This window comes from Myxine glutinosa, chromosome 7, assembly GCF_964187855.1.
Source record: "Myxine glutinosa chromosome 7, kmMyxGlut1.1, whole genome shotgun sequence".
Lineage (NCBI taxonomy): Eukaryota > Metazoa > Chordata > Myxini > Myxiniformes > Myxinidae > Myxine > Myxine glutinosa.
In genome coordinates, this window is record NC_136267.1 from 33857445 (window position 1) to 33877294 (window position 19850).

Here is a 19850-nt window from a genome sequence, read left to right on the forward strand (position 1 = left end):
TCCAAACCGTGAAGGAAGGAGGTAGCATCAGGTACAAGAGAGGGTAAGGTGGGGGAGGGTAAATGAGGGAGGAGAGGAAGAGGTAGGGAGAGAAGTTGACAGTGTGTCAGAGATTGCAGAAGAGCAAGGAGAGAGGGCAGGATGAGGAGAAGGAGGACAAATGGCTCGGTGGCGATGGGATGAGGCAGAGTGAGGAGTAATATGAGGTGGGTGGAAGGAAGTAGAAGATTGGAGAAGGTGGAGGAAAGAGTTGGAAAAGAGAGGAATGGGGAAGGGAACAGTTTTGTGGATGAGTTAAGAGGAAACTTTGAGGAGGAGAGGGGAATTTTAAAGGGAAGGGTGAGGGGAAGATTAGAAGGGAAGGGGTGAGGTGAGGGGTTAGTTTTGAAGGGGAGGTGGGAGGGGTGAGGGGTTAGTTTTGAAGGGGAGGGGTGATGTGGAAGATTGGATGGGGAGGGGTGAGGTGGGAGTTTTGAATGGGAGGGGGGGGGGGAGATTTGAAGGGGAGGTGGGAGGGGTGAGGGGGGAGTTTTGAATGGGAGGGGGGAGATTTGAAGGGGAGGTGGGAGGGGTGAGGGGGGAGTTTTGAATGGGAGGGGGGAGATTTGAAGGGGAGGTGGGAGGGGTGAGGGGGGAGTTTTGAATGGGAGGGGGGAGATTTGAAGGGGAGGTGGGAGGGGTGAGGGGGGAGTTTTGAACGATTAATGAAAATCGGAACATTTATTACACACTGGGTTTCTTGATTTTCAAGTCAGAGATACGTTTTCACACGTTAGAGGAGGGGTGGAATAAAGGTGAGGTTAGAGATTGTTGAAAGGAAGAGCTGTAAGACAGCACTTGTACATTGGTGAAGAAGTAGGTGGACATGTTCAGTATCCGGTTGATGTAGGATAATTTTTTTTTTTAAGTCTAAAGGACGTTTACTCTAAAGGATGATTTAAGAAATTAAAAGAATGTTTACTAATAAACTACCCCCGTTTATTGTCCTAAGTGTTTCACGAATCGGCTGAAGATGGCAAGAATTTGTTATTCGTCCAAGGGTTGGTGGTGGCAGATGGATCCTCTGGCTGAACGTCCTTCTGATGGATGTGTTAAATCAGGTGGTGTAAAAGAGTGCATCAATGGCAGTAAAGTTCCGAGAAAAGTTTTTCCCCTACAGCCTTTAAAACCTTTATTTTATTTCAATTTAATTGTATGCTTGTACACTGTAGAACACAAGTCGCCTTCTTGGCACTTCCAAAAACCTCCAGTTTAGATGGACAGAAGGGCCTTGCCGGCTTTTCGATTTTCCGGATTCACTCTATCGTGATGAATTTATTGAGGCAAGGTTTGCGGATTGTGGTCAATGTGCTCGCATCATGGCGGGTTGGAAAACTTTTCACGTTTATTTAACATGAGCATACTCATTGATTCGAGACATTTCAGCTTTTCATTTTTAATTGTTTTGTTAAAAATTAAAAATTCCACTTTGACAATATATTTGACAACAATAATGGGGTATTATGTGCAGATCAGTGACAAAAAAATTAAATGTAAACCATTTTAAATTCAGGATTTGACAACAAAATGTGAAAGAGTCAAGCGGTGTGAATACTTTCTGAAGGCTCTGTTGTTGTTTAGTGGCTTTTTTATTTGGCAACAAAACTTCTGCTGAATTCGATTGTCTGACCTCCATTTTACCACCACAGCATCGGCAAAAAGACACCAGCAACATCACACGTGTTTTGAACGGAGGTTAAGCACATAACCAGGTTATGCTGCAATCTGATGAGCTACATTAATCCACTTGTACATACCTAATCCCAAAGCAAAGGAAAGGAGCAAATCCCCTGTTTTTAAGTGATACGATTGCAATGACGAGATCGAATGGAGATCCACGTTTTAATAATCGGAAAAAAAACACAGGCCCAGTTTGCACTTCTATCATTCCATTAGTTTCCAAAGGAAATGTGGAATCACTTTTTATCTTTTACCACTCAGCAAAAACAGCCAGTGGTGTGCTGTTCAGCAGGTGTATGTGAAGCTCTGGATATTACGGAGAATACACCTTCACACACCTGCTTGAAATCCCGTTTTCATCTTTTCATTTTTGTTCATATTGTTTCGTAAATATCAATGGGAATTGTTCATTCCCTTGTCATGTATTACCACCAACCATATTGCTCACCCCTCAAACTCACGGTACCTTTCGTGCTCACTATCCCTCACAAAATCAGTTGTGATTAAGCAGTGCATATCGATCTCATTCTTCACTACAACAGCAGCCGGTACAGATTGCGTTTTTCGTCCACTTGTGTTAGGAAAATGAAGCTGAACTCGTGGAACTGCAGATGGAGTTCAAGCTTCTAGTTTGGTACATGTTGGTGAAAGTTGAAGGGTTTGAGGGAGGGGCATTAGGAGAGGAAGGAAACTGAGATCGCAATAAAAGCAAAGTAATAAAGTATATTATTGCACACATGATTTTAAAAAGTGTATAAAAACTTGGAGGGAAAAACATTGAAAGGATATAAAAAAGAGTGAAGGCTAGCAGCTTAAGTAATGAATAAACTGCCATAATAACCTGAACTCATAACATAAGTATATTAGGATTTATATTTAAAGAAGTGGAAACACACACACACACACACACACACACACACACACACATACACACACACACACACACACACACACACACACACACACACACTGTTATAGTGTTATAGGCTGGACTACTTCGGATATATTGTGGATTTACAGGAAATAAAAATGTAAAATATTTTACTGAGTAGCTCAAACAGATTTTCAGTGGTACCCAGGTAGCAAACTAATATAAAAATAGAGGGCCAAATGGTCCTGTAGCTCACCTGGCTGGTTGCCAAAAAGTGAAGTGACGGATGGATAAGGGTAAAAATAAGATCTGGATTTAAAACACATTTTAAGTCCGGTAGTATTGACTTGATGTTCACAGAAGTGAACGAGATCTCGGAGCGAGATCTCGGAGACGGTGGGAGGAATTTTCGAAGCTCCACACGGTCTCCACGTTTTTCGAAGTTAAGTCTGTTCACAATTGTATTTTGTCGAAACTGTATTTATCTTTCGGTGTGTGAAGTTATTGTGTGCAACTTTGGTTGTTTCTCGGTGTTTATCTTTCATAAATTGATCGTCTGTTTGCCGTGTCGTGTCTTGAGGCCTTGTACAGTGTGCACTGTACAACCTTGAGGCTTTGTTTTTCTCTCAGCGGTCCGTCGTTTGTGATCCAATAACTTTCGTTCTCTGTATTCCCAGGCTTTTCACCCATAGCCTATTTCCTTGTGTAAATCTCAACTCAAAAAAAAAAAAAAAAAAAAAAAAAAAATTTCCTTCTCTGTTCTCATTCGTTTATTCATTCTTATTCGTTCGTTCGTTCTTCGACCACGTGTTTCTCCCCCATTTCCCCCAGATAGTTTTCACTCATTAACCTTCAATGTTTACACTTTCCCCTCAAGTTATGTATTCCGTCATATTTTATAACACCTTTTTCTTCTTCTTCTTTAAAAGGCTGCTTTCGACTTGCTCACCAAATCAATTCATCCCAAAAAAAATATCCATCTCCTATAGTGCCTTTTTTCTACATTCCCTAAACTCTCCTGCACTCCATCCTCCATCCAGCGTCCTTAAACGTATTTTTAACTCGAAGGTCACAAGAAACTCATTTTGCAATAAATGTTCGTTTCCCATAAATCGTACACTTTCAAAAATCCAATCTCACCCCTCCCCTCCAGATCTTCCCCATAACCCCTCCCCTCCAAATCTTCCCCATCACCCCTCCCTTCCAAATCTTCCCCATCACCCATCCCTTTCAAATCTCCCCCCTTGCCCCCTCCCTCCTAAACTACCCCCTCACCCCTCCCCGCCAAGACGCCCCCTCGCCCCCCCCTCCTAGACTCCTGCCTCACCCCTCCCCTCCAAATCTCCCCCATATCCCATCCCTTTCAAATCCCTCCCCTTGTCCCTTCCCTCCCAAACTCCCCCCTCACCCCTCCCCTTCAAATCTCCCCACCCTCATTGCTTCTCAATTTCCCCCCTCTCACTCCCCCTCCTCAAAGCGTCCTCCCCGCTTCTTCCCCCTTCAAACTCTCACCTCCATCTCCCGCAACCTTCTGCCTAGCTCTTCCCCCTCCTCAAATAACACCTCATTGTGGCTCACCCAATCACCATCAAACCTTTTGTCCGCCCCATCCTTCCCTTTCTCCGAGCTATTCTGAAATCTCTGACACACCTTCAACAGCTCTCCCTATCTCTTCCACCTCTTCCACATCTTACCCTACCCCTCCTCCCCCCTGTTCTGTATCTGATGCTCCCCCTTCCTCTTCATTAACGGTATGGACCTCAAACATCCGGGGCCTTCGTTCAAACTTAACTGATCTCTCCATACAGGTTGCTTCTGTCAAACCAGACGTGATCTGCTTAACAGAAACTTTCCTCTGATTCCATAGTATCTCTCCCGGGCTACTCCCTCCTCCGGTATGATAGACCTGAGCCTCGTCCTGGAGGCGGGGTTGCTATCTTTATCAAAAACTCTCTTCCTCACTCGCCCTGCACTGCACTCTCTCCACCTCACCCCCAGGAATACCTCTGGCTACGGCTTCCCCTTCGCTCCTACCTCTTGTTCATATGTGTGTTGTACCGTCCACCAAACAGTGATGACTCCATCTACATCTCGCTGTCTGATGATATGGACCAACTTCTATCTACTCATCCCAACTCTCTCTTCCTCATATGTGGTGATTTCAATTGTCACCATGCCAGTTGGCTGGGTGTGGGTACCTCTCTCACCAGCCATGGCTCTTCAGCAAAGGACTTCTGCGACTCACTGGGACTGACACAATCTGTCAATTTCCCGACCCGGATCTCAGTCAACGGAACATCTTCTCTTCTGGACTTGGTTATGACTAACTTCCCTGAAAATGTCTGCTGCTCTTCTTCTGCTCCGATCGGATCATCTGATCATGTCCTTGTTAAAGTGGACATCTCTCTGACCATCCTCAGGGAGCCTGCTCAGCGTCGACGAGTCTGGCATTTCACTCAGGCCAACTGGCACGGTCTTCAAGCAGCCATCAATCATCTGGACTGGTCTCCCATCTCTACCACCTCTGACATCAACTCATCCTGGGAATTCTTCCAAAGTAAATTGCTCTCTCTCATGCACAGATTTATCCCATCTCGTCTTCAGTTGTCATACCCTTCCTCCCGTCCATGGTACACGGAATCTTGTGGTGAGGCTGTTGCCCAGAAACAACTTGCCTTCGTCTCCTGGAAAGCAAATCCAACGGAAGGAAATCTCATTTCCTTTCACAAAGCCCGAAACAAGTGTGTGTCCACCCTCAGGAGAGCCAGGAAACAATATCTCTCCGTTCTCAAGACCGAACTCTCTTATCTGTCTCCCTCTTCCAAATCCTGGTGGCGTCTGGTCAAATCCGTTTCTGGTGTTTGTTCCCCCTCCATCCCCTCCCTTACCTCAAACGGCTACACAGCTGACTCCGCACGTGAAAAAGCTGAATGCCTCAACTATGTGTTTGCCTCTAAATCTTGTGTCCCAAACCCATCCCTCTCTGTACCCACCATACCCAGTCGTACCCTGCTGCTCCTGGACTCCGTGTCCTTTCCTCCTGACAAGGTGGAAAAGTTTCTGTCAACCCTCGACTCTGATTCTGCAACTGGACCCGACGGCATCAGCCCACGGGTCCTAAAATCCTGCTCTGCTGCTCTATCTCACCCTCTCTCTGTTCTCTTCACCCTCTCTTTTGCTCAAGGTCAACTGCCATCTGCTTGGAAATCAGCCAACATCACCGCTTTGCACAAAAAAGGTGCAAAAACAGATCCTAGCAACGACAGACCAATCAGCCTTCTCCCAATTATCAGCAAAGTCATGGAATCCATCATTGCTTCGGATATGAAATCTTTCCTCTTCTCCAATGGCTTGATCTCTGATCATCAATTTGGTTTCAGACCAGGTCACTCTACTCTGGACATGCTGCTTCTGCTGTCTCAACAATGGATGGAGGTCCTCAATGCCAAACAGGAAATTAGAGCTGTCTCCCTCGACATATCACGTGCCTTCGACACGGTCTGGCACCCCGCTCTGCTCACCAAACTCTCCTCCTTTGGTATCCATGGAAATCTCCACGCATGGCTGGCGGACTTCCTCTCTAGTCGTCGTCAACGTGTGGCCCTGAATGGGTTTCTCTCATCTCCTCTTCCTGTTCAGGCTGGAGTTCCCCAAGGCAGTGTTCTGGGCCCCGTGCTTTTTCTGGTCTTCATCAATGATCTCTCTGACTCTCTCGAAAATCCTCTCTATCTCTTTGCTGATGACTCCACTCTCTGCCGCTCCATTCCTCTTCCCTCAGATCGGCAGTCTGCTGCCTCCTCACTCTCTGAAGACCTGGACAAAATCACAGACTGGTCAAACAAGTGGAACATGTCTTTCAATCCTGACAAATCTCACACTCTTACTATGTCTCTCCGAAAAGATCGACTGGACAACCCTCCCATCTACTTTCTCAACAATCCTCTCCAAGAAGTTCTGTCGCTCAAGATTTTGGGTCTCACTATCTGCCATGATCTTTCTTGGGAAAACCACATTTCCAAGCTGGCCTCCAAAGCCAGTCGCCGACTGGGCATCCTCCGTCGTGCGAAGTCCTTCCTCGGCACACCTGAGCTCCTCACCACATACAAGGCTTTCATCCGCAGCTCAATGGAATACTGTTCTCCCCTATGGGCCGGTGCTCCTGCCTCACACCTAGCTCGGCTTCTCGCTGTTGAAACCAAAGCTTTCAGAATTATTGGAATCTCCCGCGATGAAGCTATCTCTGAGGGCCTTTCACTCACTCACCGCAGGCAGGTAGGTGGTCTTTCTGTCTTCTACCGACTCCTCTCCGGCCTTGCACCCCCAGCTCTCTCTGTGCTCTGTCCCCCAAATATTCCTACAGGTCGCACAAGATCTGCCAGCAACCCTCTGATGGTTAAACTGCCGAAATCTCGGCTCTCTGCTCACCTTCACTCTTTCATTCCTCTTTTCTCCCGCCTCTGGAACAAACTCCCTCACTCCCTTCAATCCCACTCCTCCCTCCAGGTCTTTAAAACTGCTGTTCACCACCATCTCTTATCTTCCCCCATCCAAAACCTTGATCTTTTCTACCCCCGCTAATTCACCCCAGATCCACCTTGTTTGAAATTCCAACTTCTTTCCTGGAAATCCTGGCAGTGTCCATATGTTTTATACCTCTCCCACCGCCCCCTTCCCATGCCCCCCCCCCCCCCAAAGCCCTCGCCCTCTCTCAGATCTCTCGATGTCTCCATGTCTCTCGGTCCCTGCTCTCAAATGTTGTGTTTGTGTCCTTCCCCCTCTCTCCCCATCTTGTCTACCGCTCCCGATGTTATTTGTTTTATGTGTCTGTTTGTCTTTCTGTGTGATTAATGTTCGCTCTTTCACGAGCCTCGATCTTGTATACAAAAAAAAAAAAAAAAAGTGCAACTCTCGCCTTAGTTTTTGAGCTATTGTCCACTTCCGGTATAATGATGTCATTTCCTGTTGTGTCCAAATTAGCCTCATTTATAAGGAACAACTCCAAGGTGTCTAAAATTTATATTTTTGAGATATTGCCCACTTTCTGTATTATGACGTCACTCGTGGCCATATTGTGTTTCAGATCAGCTTCTAACGTTCCCATAGGTAGTCGATCATATATTTTAAGTTTTGCTTCGAACAGTTTCAATGCAATTTCAGAGATGATGATTTTAAAGGTTTTTGCCTTCATTCAATATGGCTGCCAGACCACGTGACCAATCATAATTGTTTACAAATTACAGTATATTTCCTATGTAGTCGATCACACGTGTAAAATTCTACCTCGATAATTACCTCCACCACCAAAGGTGGATGGAGGTTATGTTTTCACCCTGTCTGTCTGTTTGTCTGACTGTCTGACTGTCTGCAAACAACAACAACAACAACAGGCATTTTAAGGCAATTTTCCCTGCTCGAGCAGGGAGGGGTTAGCCTTGTGGTCCCCATGACAATCTTCTCCATTTTGCCCTATTTTCTGCATCCCCCTTGTTAAACCCCTTGCCCGCATTTCTTCTTCCACCATCTTTAGCCAAGTCTTTCTCAGTCTTCCCCGTCCTCTACTTCCTTCTACATTCATTTCCATCACTCTTCTCAACCAGTCACTTTCATCCTTCCTCAACACATGACCAAACCATCTCAACCTGTTCCTCTTCACAGCATCAATCACAGGCTCTATTCCCATCATCTTTCGCAATTCATCATTTGTCTTCCTCTCTCTCAACGATACTCCGCACATCCACCGAACCATTCGCATTTCCACCCTTTCCAGCCTTCGTTGCTGCTCTACGTTCATTACCCATGTCTCGCTCCCATAAATATTAACACTTCTCACACATGCAGCATACACCTTTCCCTTCAGCTTCAACGACACTCCCTTCCTCGTCAGCACGCCACTCAGTTCCCGAAACTTCTTCCATGCACATCTCACTCTTGCAACCGTTGCCGAGTCTGATCCACCTTCTCCATTCAGCATGTCTCTGAGGTAGCAAAATGTCTGCGAACAGGATATCTAAAAAAGTTGTGGACGAATTTGGACGAAACTTGGTGGACCGGTTGGGTGTGTGACGAGGACTAATCGATTCGATTTTGGTGAAGATCTGAATATGGATTCAGATATGAGAATTATTTAATTTTGAAGTGATTCTTCACCATTGAGCCGTTCCAGTTTGAGCAGTTTCAGAGGTGGATTTTTAAAGGTTTTTATATGATCCAATAAGGCTGCCATACCACATGACATCATTGATAACAAACAATGTTTCCCATGGGGAGTCGAACACATATTTAAAGCTCCACATCATTCAGATAAATGCTTTCAGAGAAGAAAAAAATTGAAGGTTTTCTTGTGATCTAATATGGCTGCCATACCACGTGATTAATAACGCCATTGTTAACAAACTATATTTCCCTTGGGTAGTTGATCACAAATTTAAAGTTTAGCATCGATCAGTTGCACGGTTTGAGAAATGGGGATTATTAAAGGTTTTCCTGTAATCCAAAATGATGACTAAAATACATTGAAATTCAAGAACTTTTGGGACCTTAAATTGCACAATGACCTACTTATACTTGAAGGGGAGGATGATGATGATGATGATGATGATGATGATGTCCACTCCTGCATCATCAGATGCATATGGCTGCTGAAGCAATTTCTTGACTATTGGGCACAATCCTGGTTGGGGCATCACTCCTACGCAGGGCACTCAAATAACTCATTCATCCCAGTAAGGTGGTACTCATTTCACCAACCTCGGAGGGATGACAAGCTGAGTTGGTCCCCACCTGGTGTATAATTCAACGACTGAACAGGACTTGAACTCAGGATCCTAGAATCCCAAGCCAGCACCCCTAACCGTTAAGCCAACACAAAGGCTATTGAGGGGGAGTATGGCATGAACAAACTTGAGTTGCACCACACCAAAGATCATATTAGCCAATTTGTTCACAATCCCCTCAGCAGTTCCGGAGAATAAGTTGCAAGTGTTTATGGATGGACAGACGATGCCCCATCCCATAAGCTCACCTCAATGATGTTCCAGGTGAGCTAAAATCTAGATAATTCAAACTTCGCATTTGTGACTTTTTTGCTACGTCTGCAACCGAAGGGAGACGGAGGTTATGTTTTCACCCATGTATGTCTATCTGTGTGTTTGTCTGTCTTTTAGTAGGACATCTCAAAAGGTTATAGATGGATTCAGACGAAACTTGGTGGACAAGATTTAGTCTGTGACAGGGACGAGTTGATTCGATTTTGGTGAAGATTCGGATCTGAGGATTTTTAAAGTGATTCTTATAATTGAGAGATAGGGCCAAAAACGATGTTTCAAAACGTTGGACGGATTGTGATAAAACCAAAGTACCCAACTTGGATGAGTTGGGTCGGTGACAAGAGCCAATTCGATTTTGGTTAAGGTCCGGATGCAGATCCGGCCTAACAGTAGGATACAAAATGTAAACTGTACTGCTTGACAGAAGTATGTGCTCTGCCGAATTCCATTCCAGTTGACTAATTTGATCATAACTTTAAAATGCTCGGGTTGTTTTTCATTTGGGAAATGCATATAGGCAATTTGATTTTCTCAAATGATTGTTTTACAATATCAGAAGAATCAACTCAAATGAAGAATGTATAAGAAGCATGTCTTTTAGAAACTTACTTTACTCTCCACAAACAACTCCATACAGTCATGATTGTCCCTTCCATCCTTCTCAATAAATGTGTTCTCCATGAGCACCTGCAGTTAAACCACACCAGCATCACCATATTGGTTTTATTTCTTCCTCTGAAAGGAGAACACAAACAATATGCAAGATGTGAACTACCCACCTTCAGTCGCCAGTATATCTTTCCCGTATAGCAAAGGAATAGTGATTCCCGAACAGCAGAACCGAGCCATGTGATCCGAGCTTCCCTCAAATGTTTTGCTCGAAAAATTAGTCTTCCTCCATCTTCCTCCTGCATATCTAATGCACAAAAATCATTTCAGTTAGAAACTAGAACGGTACTCAGTTGAGAGCATACCTCCACCTGGTTGGCCATATCACTCAGTGGTGAAGAATCATTAAAGGAATTAAATAATTATCATATCCGAATCCATATTCAGATCTTCACCAAAATTGAATAGATTCTTTCTTGTCACACACACAACCTGTCCAACAAGTTTCGTCCAAATCCATCCATAACTTTTTGAGATATCCTGCTATGTACCGTTTTTGGCCCGATCTCCCAATGTTGAAGAATCACTTAAAAATTAAATAATTCTCCTATCCGAATCCATATTCACATCTTCACCAAAATGGAATCGATTCTTTCTTGTCACACACACAACCTGTTAGCAAGTTTGGTTGAAATCCATCCATAACTTTTTGAGATATTCTGCTATGTATCGTTTTGGCCCTATCTCCCAATGTTGAAGAATCACTTAAAAAATTAAATAATTCTCCTATCCGAATCCATATTCAGATCTTCACCAAAATTGAATCGATTCTTTCTTGTCACACACACAACCTGTTAGCAAGTTTCGTTGAAATCCATCCATAACTTTTTGAGATATTCTGCTATGTATCGTTTTGGCCCTATCTCCCAATGTTGAAGAATCACTTAAAAAATTAAATAATTCTCCTATCCGAATCCATATTCACATCTTCACCAAAATGGAATCGATTCTTTCTTGTCACACACACAATCTGTTGACAAGTTTCGTCCAAATCCATCCATAACTTTTTGAGATATCCTGGTATATATCGTTTTTGGCCCTATCTCCCAATGTTGAAGAATCACTTAAAAAATTAAATAATTCTCCAATCCGAATCCATATTCAGATCTTCACCAAAATTGAATCGATTCTTTCTTGTCACACACACAACTAGTTAACAAGTTTCGTCCCAATCCATCCATAACTTTTTGAGATATCCTGCTTTGTATCGTTTTTGGCCCTATCTCCCAATGTTGAAGAATCACTTAAAAAATTAAATAATTCTCCTATCCGAATCCATATTCAGATCTTCACCAAAATTGAATCGATTCTTTCTTGTCACACACACAACCTGTTAGCAAGTTTCGTCCAAATCCATCCATAAGTTTTTGAGATATTCTGCTATGTACCGTTTTTGGCCCTATCTCCCAATGTTGAAGAATCACTTAAAAATTAAATAATTCTCCTATCCGAATCCATATTCACATCTTCACCAAAATTGAATCGATTCTTTCTTGTCACACACACAACCTGTCCAACAAGTTTCGTCCAAACCCATCCATAAGTTTTTGAGATATCCTGCTATGTACCGTTTTTGGCCCTATCTCCCAATGGTGACAGACAGACAGGGGTGCACACATAACCTCCATCCACCTTTGGTGGTGGAGGTAATCATCCTGAGAGGGCAAGTAGGGTAGGGTGGAGGGAGAAATTGGGACCACAAGGAAATATTTTTCAACTAATGCACCAAAAATTCACTAAAAAGGGTGAAACACCAAATGGAGGAATTTTCAGTACAAGGTACTTAAAGTCACGCTCAGGGCAATCATTCGTTGAAAAAAAACCCCCCAAAAAACAGAGGCCCTTTGGGAATGGGAATAATTAGTGGAAGATAAACTTACAACAATTAGGAACCAAATACTGATTTCCCACTTTAAAAGCGAACCTGATCATATTACATATTGTCCAAAGGACATACACACAATGCAATGTCCTGCTCGCACTTCATAGAGAGGAGGCTGAACTGTGGTCCTCGTGCTGATTATGTCAATTGGCACATTTACCTGCATCCTCAGAAAGGGAAACGTTCCACTGCAGCGTTTGATTATCCTTGATACCTTCATTTGGATTGCAGAAAGGAAAGGAGAGTGGAGGTGAGATTATTACAATCTCAGGTACAAATAAACAGAACGTGTGAGATGCATTAGCATAGTGGTCGTCACATGACCAATATGATCATAATTACCATCGGGTTGGCATGACAGGGTTTCAGTCGGCCAACGAGATCCTCGACAGGTGATCATTTCAGATCCTACAAGTCGCGTTCCAATATTACACCTTGCTCTCGCCTGGATGATCAGTTGACAGAATCGATACACAGGCCTTATGACTTCGAGAGTCCCATCAATTATTTTGGGATCCCGAGGACAGCATTGGATCTCTGCCTCTGGTCCTGTATTTAAACACCTACACGAAGGGAAAAATCGACAGATATAGGAATCATTTTTTATTTTTACAATTATTATTATTTACCATTATTACTACAATGACAAAACGGTGAATATCAAATACATCGATTGCGCTGCCATCATTTGTAGTGCCTTGTCGAGTCAGTTGGTGGTGTATGCTTCTCCTCCATCGCCTCGCTCCTCTCAAGCAACCTCACCTCAGATTCAAGACAAGGTAGATTGCTTCTGCCTCACACCTAACTTGGCTTCACGCTGTAGAAACTAAAGCTTTTAGAATCATTGGGATCTCCTGCGATTAAGATGATTTTGAGAGCCTTTCTCTCTCTCACCGCAGGCAGGTTGGTGGTCTTTCTGTCTTCTTCAGACTCCTCTCCAGCCTTGCTCCCCCGCTCTGTCTGTGCTTTGTCCCACAAATATTTCAGCAAAGTACACAAGATCTGCCAGCAACCCTCTTCTGGTGAAACTGCCAAAATCAAGACTCTCTGCTCACCTTCACTCTTTCATTCCTCTTTTCTCCCGCCTCTGGACCAAACTCCCTCACTCTCTTCAATCGCACTCCCCCCTCTAGGTCTCCAAAACAGCTGTTCACCACCATCTCTTGTCTTCCCCCATCACAAACCCTTGTCTTTTCTACCCCCGTTAATATACCCCAAATCCACCTTTTTCAAATTCCCTGTTTTTTTCCCCTGAAAGTCCTAGTAATGTCCATTTGTTTTATATTGTGTATCCCCTCCACCCCTCACTCTGCCCCCACCCCCAGACGTCCCGTCTCCCTTCCACATGTCTACCACTGTCCCTGTTCTCTACTGTTGTTGTGCTTCCCTTTCTCTCCCCCTCTTGTCTCCCGCACCCTTTATTATAAGTTACGTGATCTCTGTTTATGTCCGTGTTTTATGTGTTGTTCTTACACGAGCCTAGACTGTGTATACAAAAACATAGGGGCAATACCCCTGGCACTCACCTGGTAGACTAAACATTATACTGCACTAACTAAAGGTATTTTAAACCAATTTCAATGGTTGCTAGAAGACAGGGCAGAATGTAGAATCATACTAACATAATCATAAGACTTTAAACAAACAAAAAAATACCTATTTTGGAGGGCAAGCCACCCCATACACCACATTAGATCACGATTTTTTTTTTTTAATGCCGCGAACAAACTTTCGTACAACATGGGTGATTAAGGTTGTGGTGAAGTTTCATCAGAATTGCATGTGTAGTTTCTGAGAAGAAAGCAAATACCTATTTTGAGGGATCAAACCTGGATCCACTTTGACCCCCTTGGATCCCAATTTTTTTTTTTTTATGCCGTGAACAAATTAGTCACAACACGACAAATATAATTTGTGCCAAATTTGGTCGCAATCCCCATCAGTGGTTTCGGAGAAGAAGTTTCAAGTGTTTACGGGGACGGACGGACGGACGACCCGCCATCGCATAAGCTCCGTGAACTGCACACCAGGTGAGCTAAAAAAGGCAGAATGGCTCAACTGAATGTTTACCTCCAAATCTCGTGCAACCAAAATTAACCAACGCATCCTGTTCTGTCCCCACCTTTGTCGTTCATAACCGAAAAGCAATCACACTCATAGTAAGGGCATTTTATGAGATATTTCACAAATCTGTGAACTAAATTGTTACCAAAAAATTTCTTCACCAATATGTTTGTAAAGGTGTGTAATAACATGTGTTAAAATGTTGAAGTTCAACTCCCGTGGGAAACCCAGAAAAAAAGCTGTTGAATTCGGGTACCGAAAAATTATTTTCGAGAATTTTTTTTTTTTTTAATCGGCCCTTAAGTAACTTATGAGGGGTCAAATAAGGGTTTTTCATGATTCTGAGTTGATTGTTAACATTTATATTTTCACTTTTACATTTACACACAAAGTAGCTTTTATTTCACATACATATATAATACTCAAGAGTTATTTCTCATTCACAATGTCAGAAGTTTCAACAGTCATTGTCTATGTCTTCTTCAGACTCAACAACATCATGACTGCAGTTTCTGCATGTAATGCCATTACAGACTCCACAGGCCGAGATGCACGTGACCCCATTCTTCTTGCAGCTGCATCGCCGGTTGCTGCAATCTCCATGACAATTACAGCTCGTGAACTGCAATAGCTCCTCAGGAGCCGTGGGGTCCAGTGTTGGAACTGGCTCATACCCATGCACACCTATTGTCCATCCATAGTCACTGGGGTTCAGAGACATGCTCTGTAGAAGGATCCAGTCCCGGGTCTGCAGGTAGGCACGGAGTGAATGTTGTGCAGCTGCACCCTCTGTTGGAGGTAGAGTCTCTGGTTTGATCACCCACCCCGCTGCCCAGAGTGTGTCACCTGGAGTGAGGAGTGGCTGATCATGAGCCAGGGAGGAGGAAAGCTCAGCGAGGGGGAGAAACATGATCGCGTTCATTCCTATCTGTTTCCTGTTCGTAAATGGAATAATCTTTACTTCAGTTCCTCTCAGGATCTTAGCTTTGTCGAGTGCCTTCAACTTCACCCGGGGGAAAGCTGCTGTTGTCTGTGGATCTGGCAAAGGTGGTGCCGGAGAGGTGACTTCGATCCAACCCATTGAGTGAAAGGGAGTGTTTCCGTGAATAGAGACAATGTTTAAATCTATATTGTCTCCAACAAACTGAGTGACTGCATTGTTTGTTTCCCCAACCTCCAAAAAGACCACCTGATCATTACTTGACAATTCACTTTCACTGGCTGGCACTTTGGCTGTCATCACTGATTGATCCTCAAGCACAGCATCAACCGCAACCTCATCATTGATCTGTTCATCGGTTTCCTCCACAATGGTGTCAAGAGTGCCAGAAGTATCTGGAACATCATCTCCACTCCTACTATTAAGGAAGCAGTATTTGTAGTTTTGTGTCTCCGTGTAAGACTCAGTGTATCCCAGCCGGTGGAACTTGTTGAGCATCCATTTTGACCCAAATCTATGATCAAGTTGTATGGCAAGCCCCATTTGGTGTGGCAATACTCCAGACCGAGGTCGACAGGCCTTAATAAAATTCTGCCCCCAAACGGCAACTCTTTCGTCTGTCTTGACAATCGGTCTCAAGAACATCTGAAGGCTTGCAGGAACAAGTGTCAGCTGACTATCGATGTCAGTCATACTGTGTGTGGTGGGGTATGACTTTGGACCGAAATCAATCAAGGCAATATCATTGGATATGAACTTGAGTGCCGTCTTTATGATCTGAGTCTTCTCATCTCCATGGTCAAGATTAGCATGATGCGCTCGCAGAATATTGTCGGTGCCATCTTTGAGACAGAGTACATCTGCCCTTCTTTCCTGTGTTGTGAAATACAAGGTGTCTTCGTATTTCTCTAGAAGTTTTATCTTTAGCCAATGCTTTGAAGAAGAAAGGCTCTTCTCTGATGACTGATCAAACTCCTGCAGCTTTTCATGGACTTGGTCCATGTTCATTACCCCATGCTCTAATTCTGAGTCTAACCATTCGCAGAATTCAATAAAAACTGCCTCTCGCTCCTCATCAATACTCCTCTGTCCTCTCTTCCTTTTTCCTTCCTCATCAGTCTTGGACAAACTGTCACCTCTCGCAAACATAAGTTTGCATCGCAAATGGTACAGTGTTTCTTCTGCTACCAAGTCGTTGATCCCTTCCAGGCGTCCAGTGACTTCAGTGCCCCAGTCATCCCCGCGACTCCGTGCTGTCTTCAGCAAGCTTGCCTTCAGTGTATCTGCAGTCAAATTATCTGGCACTCTGTATTTCTTTCTAGCTTGTGCTGGATTATTTTTGTAGAGCTGGGCTGGTTGGTTGCAAAGAATGCATACATCCTTATACAGGAGGTCAACTGACTGTGATCTTCTAGAACTGCAGCCAGTTGATGAACTGAACTCACAAGTAGTGCGTCTTCTCTTCAACTTTGATGACTCTTTCTCTGCCTTTGATGCTTGAGCTGACTTCTTGGTGGTTGCAACAAAGTTGTTGTACAGATCATTTTTACACTTCTGGTGGTACCTCAGTTTTCCTTCCTTTTGAGCCTCCTTCATACGTTCCACAACAGTAACATTTTCGACAGTTTCTGCTTGTTTCAATAAAGTTGAGTATCCCTTTGGAGTTGCCTGTATGAGCCTTTCAGCTGGTGTATCCGAGCGTGCACAGATGAAGCAATTGAGCACAGGTCTAACGTCTTCATCCATATTGCTAGACTCCATGTCCTGCAAAGTAGAAAATGAGATATATTTAGAAATTATTTTTCCACAAAGGAGTGTCTGTGGTGAAATATAAATGTTAACAATCAACTCAGAATCATGAAAAACCCTTATTTGACCCCTCATAAGTTACTTAAGGGCCGATTAAAAAAAATAAAAATTCTCGAAAATAATTTTTCGGTACCCGAATTCAACAGCTTTTTTTCTGGGTTTCCCACGGGAGTTGACCTTCAACATTTTAACACATGTTATTACACACCTTTACAAACATATTGGTGAATAAATTTTTTGGTAACAATTTAGTTAACAGATTTTCATATGTTTCCCTTACTATCAGAAGTCTTATGAAGTTGGATATTTGCAGTTTTAAATGAATTAACAAGAAAAGGTCGGAGTTGAAAAACCTGCATGGAGGAACTGACCTTATCTTATGAGCGTAAGAGAGATGGCGAGCAGCACATGACACAATAATCTCAAAGGACTTTGATAACCAGCTCCGAATTCCACCGTGATTGATCAACCATGATTTGCAACCTATGAAAAGGAGAGATGGGTGAACGAACTGCATGATAATCAACAGTTCTAATTTGACCTGAAATAATATATACATTACACTGCCTTATCTCACGTTTGAGCAACCAATGGGGGAAAAAAAATGCAAAACATATTAAGTTATTATCAGTTTTTTTTCCAGAAGTAATATCAATGATGTAGTTCATATCGTACTGTCCATAATTCCCGTGAAAAAAAGATGTGAAAAATTTGCATAAACAGTTTGCTAATACAGTTTACATAAACAGTTTGCTAATACAGTTTGCATAAACAGTTTGCTAATAGTTTACATAAACAGTTTGCGAATAAAGTTTACATAAACAGTTTGCGAATACAGTTTAAATAAACAGTTTTCTAATACAGTTTACATAAACAGTTTGCTAATACAGTTTACATAAACAGTTTGCTAATACAGTTTACATAAACAGTTTGCTAATACAGTTTGCATAAACAGTTTGCTAATAGTTTACATAAACAGTTTGCGAATAAAGTTTACATAAACAGTTTGCTAATACAGTTTACATAAACAGTTTGCTAATACAGTTTGCATAAACAGTTTGCTAATAGTTTACATAAACAGTTTGCGAATAAAGTTTACATAAACAGTTTGCGAATACAGTTTAAATAAACAGTTTTCTAATACAGTTTACATAAACAGTTTGCTAATACAGTTTACATATACGGTTTGCTCATACTGTTTACATAAACAGTTTGCTAATAGTTTACATAAACAGTTTGCTAATAGTTTACATAAACAGTTTGCTAATAGTTTACAAAAACAGTTTGCCAATAGTTTACATAAATTGGCAGGTGGTGGCAAACCTAAAGCCACAATTGGTATTCCCAGAGGAGATCTGTGTGACAAGGTTGCGGCCTGACATTGTCATCTGCTCAGGTCCAACAAGTCAGATAATTTTAGGGGAATTGTCTGTACCTTGGGAAGAGAACATGGAGGAGGTGCACAAGAGGAAGAGAGGAAAGTACAGTGAGCTGGAGGCAGAGTGTCAGGAGAAGGGTTGGCGAGTTTCTTGTCAGCCATTTGAGGTGGGGGTGTCGCGGGTATATTGGCAATTCCTTTTCTGCATTTCTTGCTCGGCTTGGAGTGTGTGGTACAGAAAGAAGGAGGATGTGTGACAGAGTGGCCCAAGTTGCCTTGAAAGGCTCACTTTGGATATGGAGGAAGTTTATGGAGGCACGTCGAACGGTGTAGGTTGAGGTTGTGGGTGGTGGTTCATTTCAGCCTAAAGGGGTTAGTGACTGAGCGTGGAAGAGAAATGGAGGTGTGTGTGTGTGTGTGTTTGTGTTTGTTTGTTTGTGTGTGTGTGTGTGTGTGTGTGTGTGTGTGTGTGTGTGTGTGTGTGTGTGTGGTGGTGTGGGTGTGGTGTGGTGTTTTGCGGTTTTGCATGAATGTTTTTTTTGTTTGAGTGGTGCATGTTGTAAGGATAGGTGAGTTGGTTGGTTTTCCTTTTGGTGTGTGAGTGAAGGGCTGTGGATTCTGAGACTGGAGGCGGTTTTGTTGTTGTAGTCTGTGTTCTCACTGGCGCATCGTGGGGGTATGTACGCATCCAGGTGTAGCTGCTGCATGTGGAGGCGTATGTGCCTCTGCTGGCCCACCTTAGCTGACCGTATCGAGGTTGAAGGGCCGAAATGGGATGATGCTGAGCACTTTTTGGATCACACAATGGTGAAGAATTACTTTAAAAATAATAAATATATATAGTGTCAGGATCCGTATTTGGATATTCACCAAAATCAAATGAATTCGTCCTTGTCACACACTCAACCAGTCCACCAAGTTTCATCCAAATCTATCCACAACTTTTTGAGATAACCTGCTTATATTGTTTTTTCCCCCCTATCTCTCAATGGAGAAGAATCACTGAAAATTCTAGTATCTGGATGTAGATCTTCACCAAAATATATTAATTTCGGCCTTGTCATATACCCAACCTCTCCACCACATTTCATCCGAATCCACCCACAACCTTTTGAGATATCCTGTTCACAAACAGACCGACAGGCATGAAAACATAACCTCCACCCACCTTCGGTGACTGAGGTAATGAACACCTGACATATTGTAATATAATGTTTGTCCATCTAGTTTTGCAGCCTTGATTAGCCCTCTTGCTTTTCTCAACACAAAATTTGTCTTTGTACAAACTAGGGCATGCCCGTACTATATATATATCTAAAAGTATATCCCCCCCCCCCCCTCTATTTACATGCAATGGTTTGGTCCAAAGCGAACGGCTTGCGAGTACGGTGACAATCCCCCCCCCCCCCCCTCTATTTACATGAAATGGTTTGGTCCAAAGCGAACGGCTTGCGAGTACGGTGACAATCCCC

General features: G+C 43.1%; 1 protein-coding gene across 9 annotated transcripts in view; it reads right to left on the bottom strand.

Annotated features, from left to right (window-relative positions):
* Window positions 1-1366: 1366 nt before the first annotated feature.
* LOC137431103 (sushi, von Willebrand factor type A, EGF and pentraxin domain-containing protein 1-like) overlaps window positions 1367-19850 on the bottom strand; it is a 225668-nt gene continuing 207184 nt past the window's right edge. For 7 of the 9 annotated variants that reach the window (XM_078781427.1, XM_078781421.1, XM_078781422.1 and 4 more), the window contains 6 exons: window positions 17372-17483; window positions 12530-12750; window positions 12348-12401; window positions 10416-10552; window positions 10246-10323; window positions 1367-2345 (listed from right to left, as the gene is read on the bottom strand). In XM_078781427.1, the coding sequence (XP_078637553.1) occupies window positions 2253-2345; window positions 10246-10323; window positions 10416-10552; window positions 12348-12401; window positions 12530-12750; window positions 17372-17483 (695 nt within the window). In that variant the 3' untranslated portion in view covers window positions 1367-2252. Of the gene's footprint in view, window positions 2346-10245; window positions 10324-10415; window positions 10553-10986; window positions 12402-12529; window positions 12751-17371; window positions 17484-19850 lie in introns of those variants that run through there. The other 2 variants (XR_013624049.1, XM_078781424.1) reach the window with 2 other exon arrangements.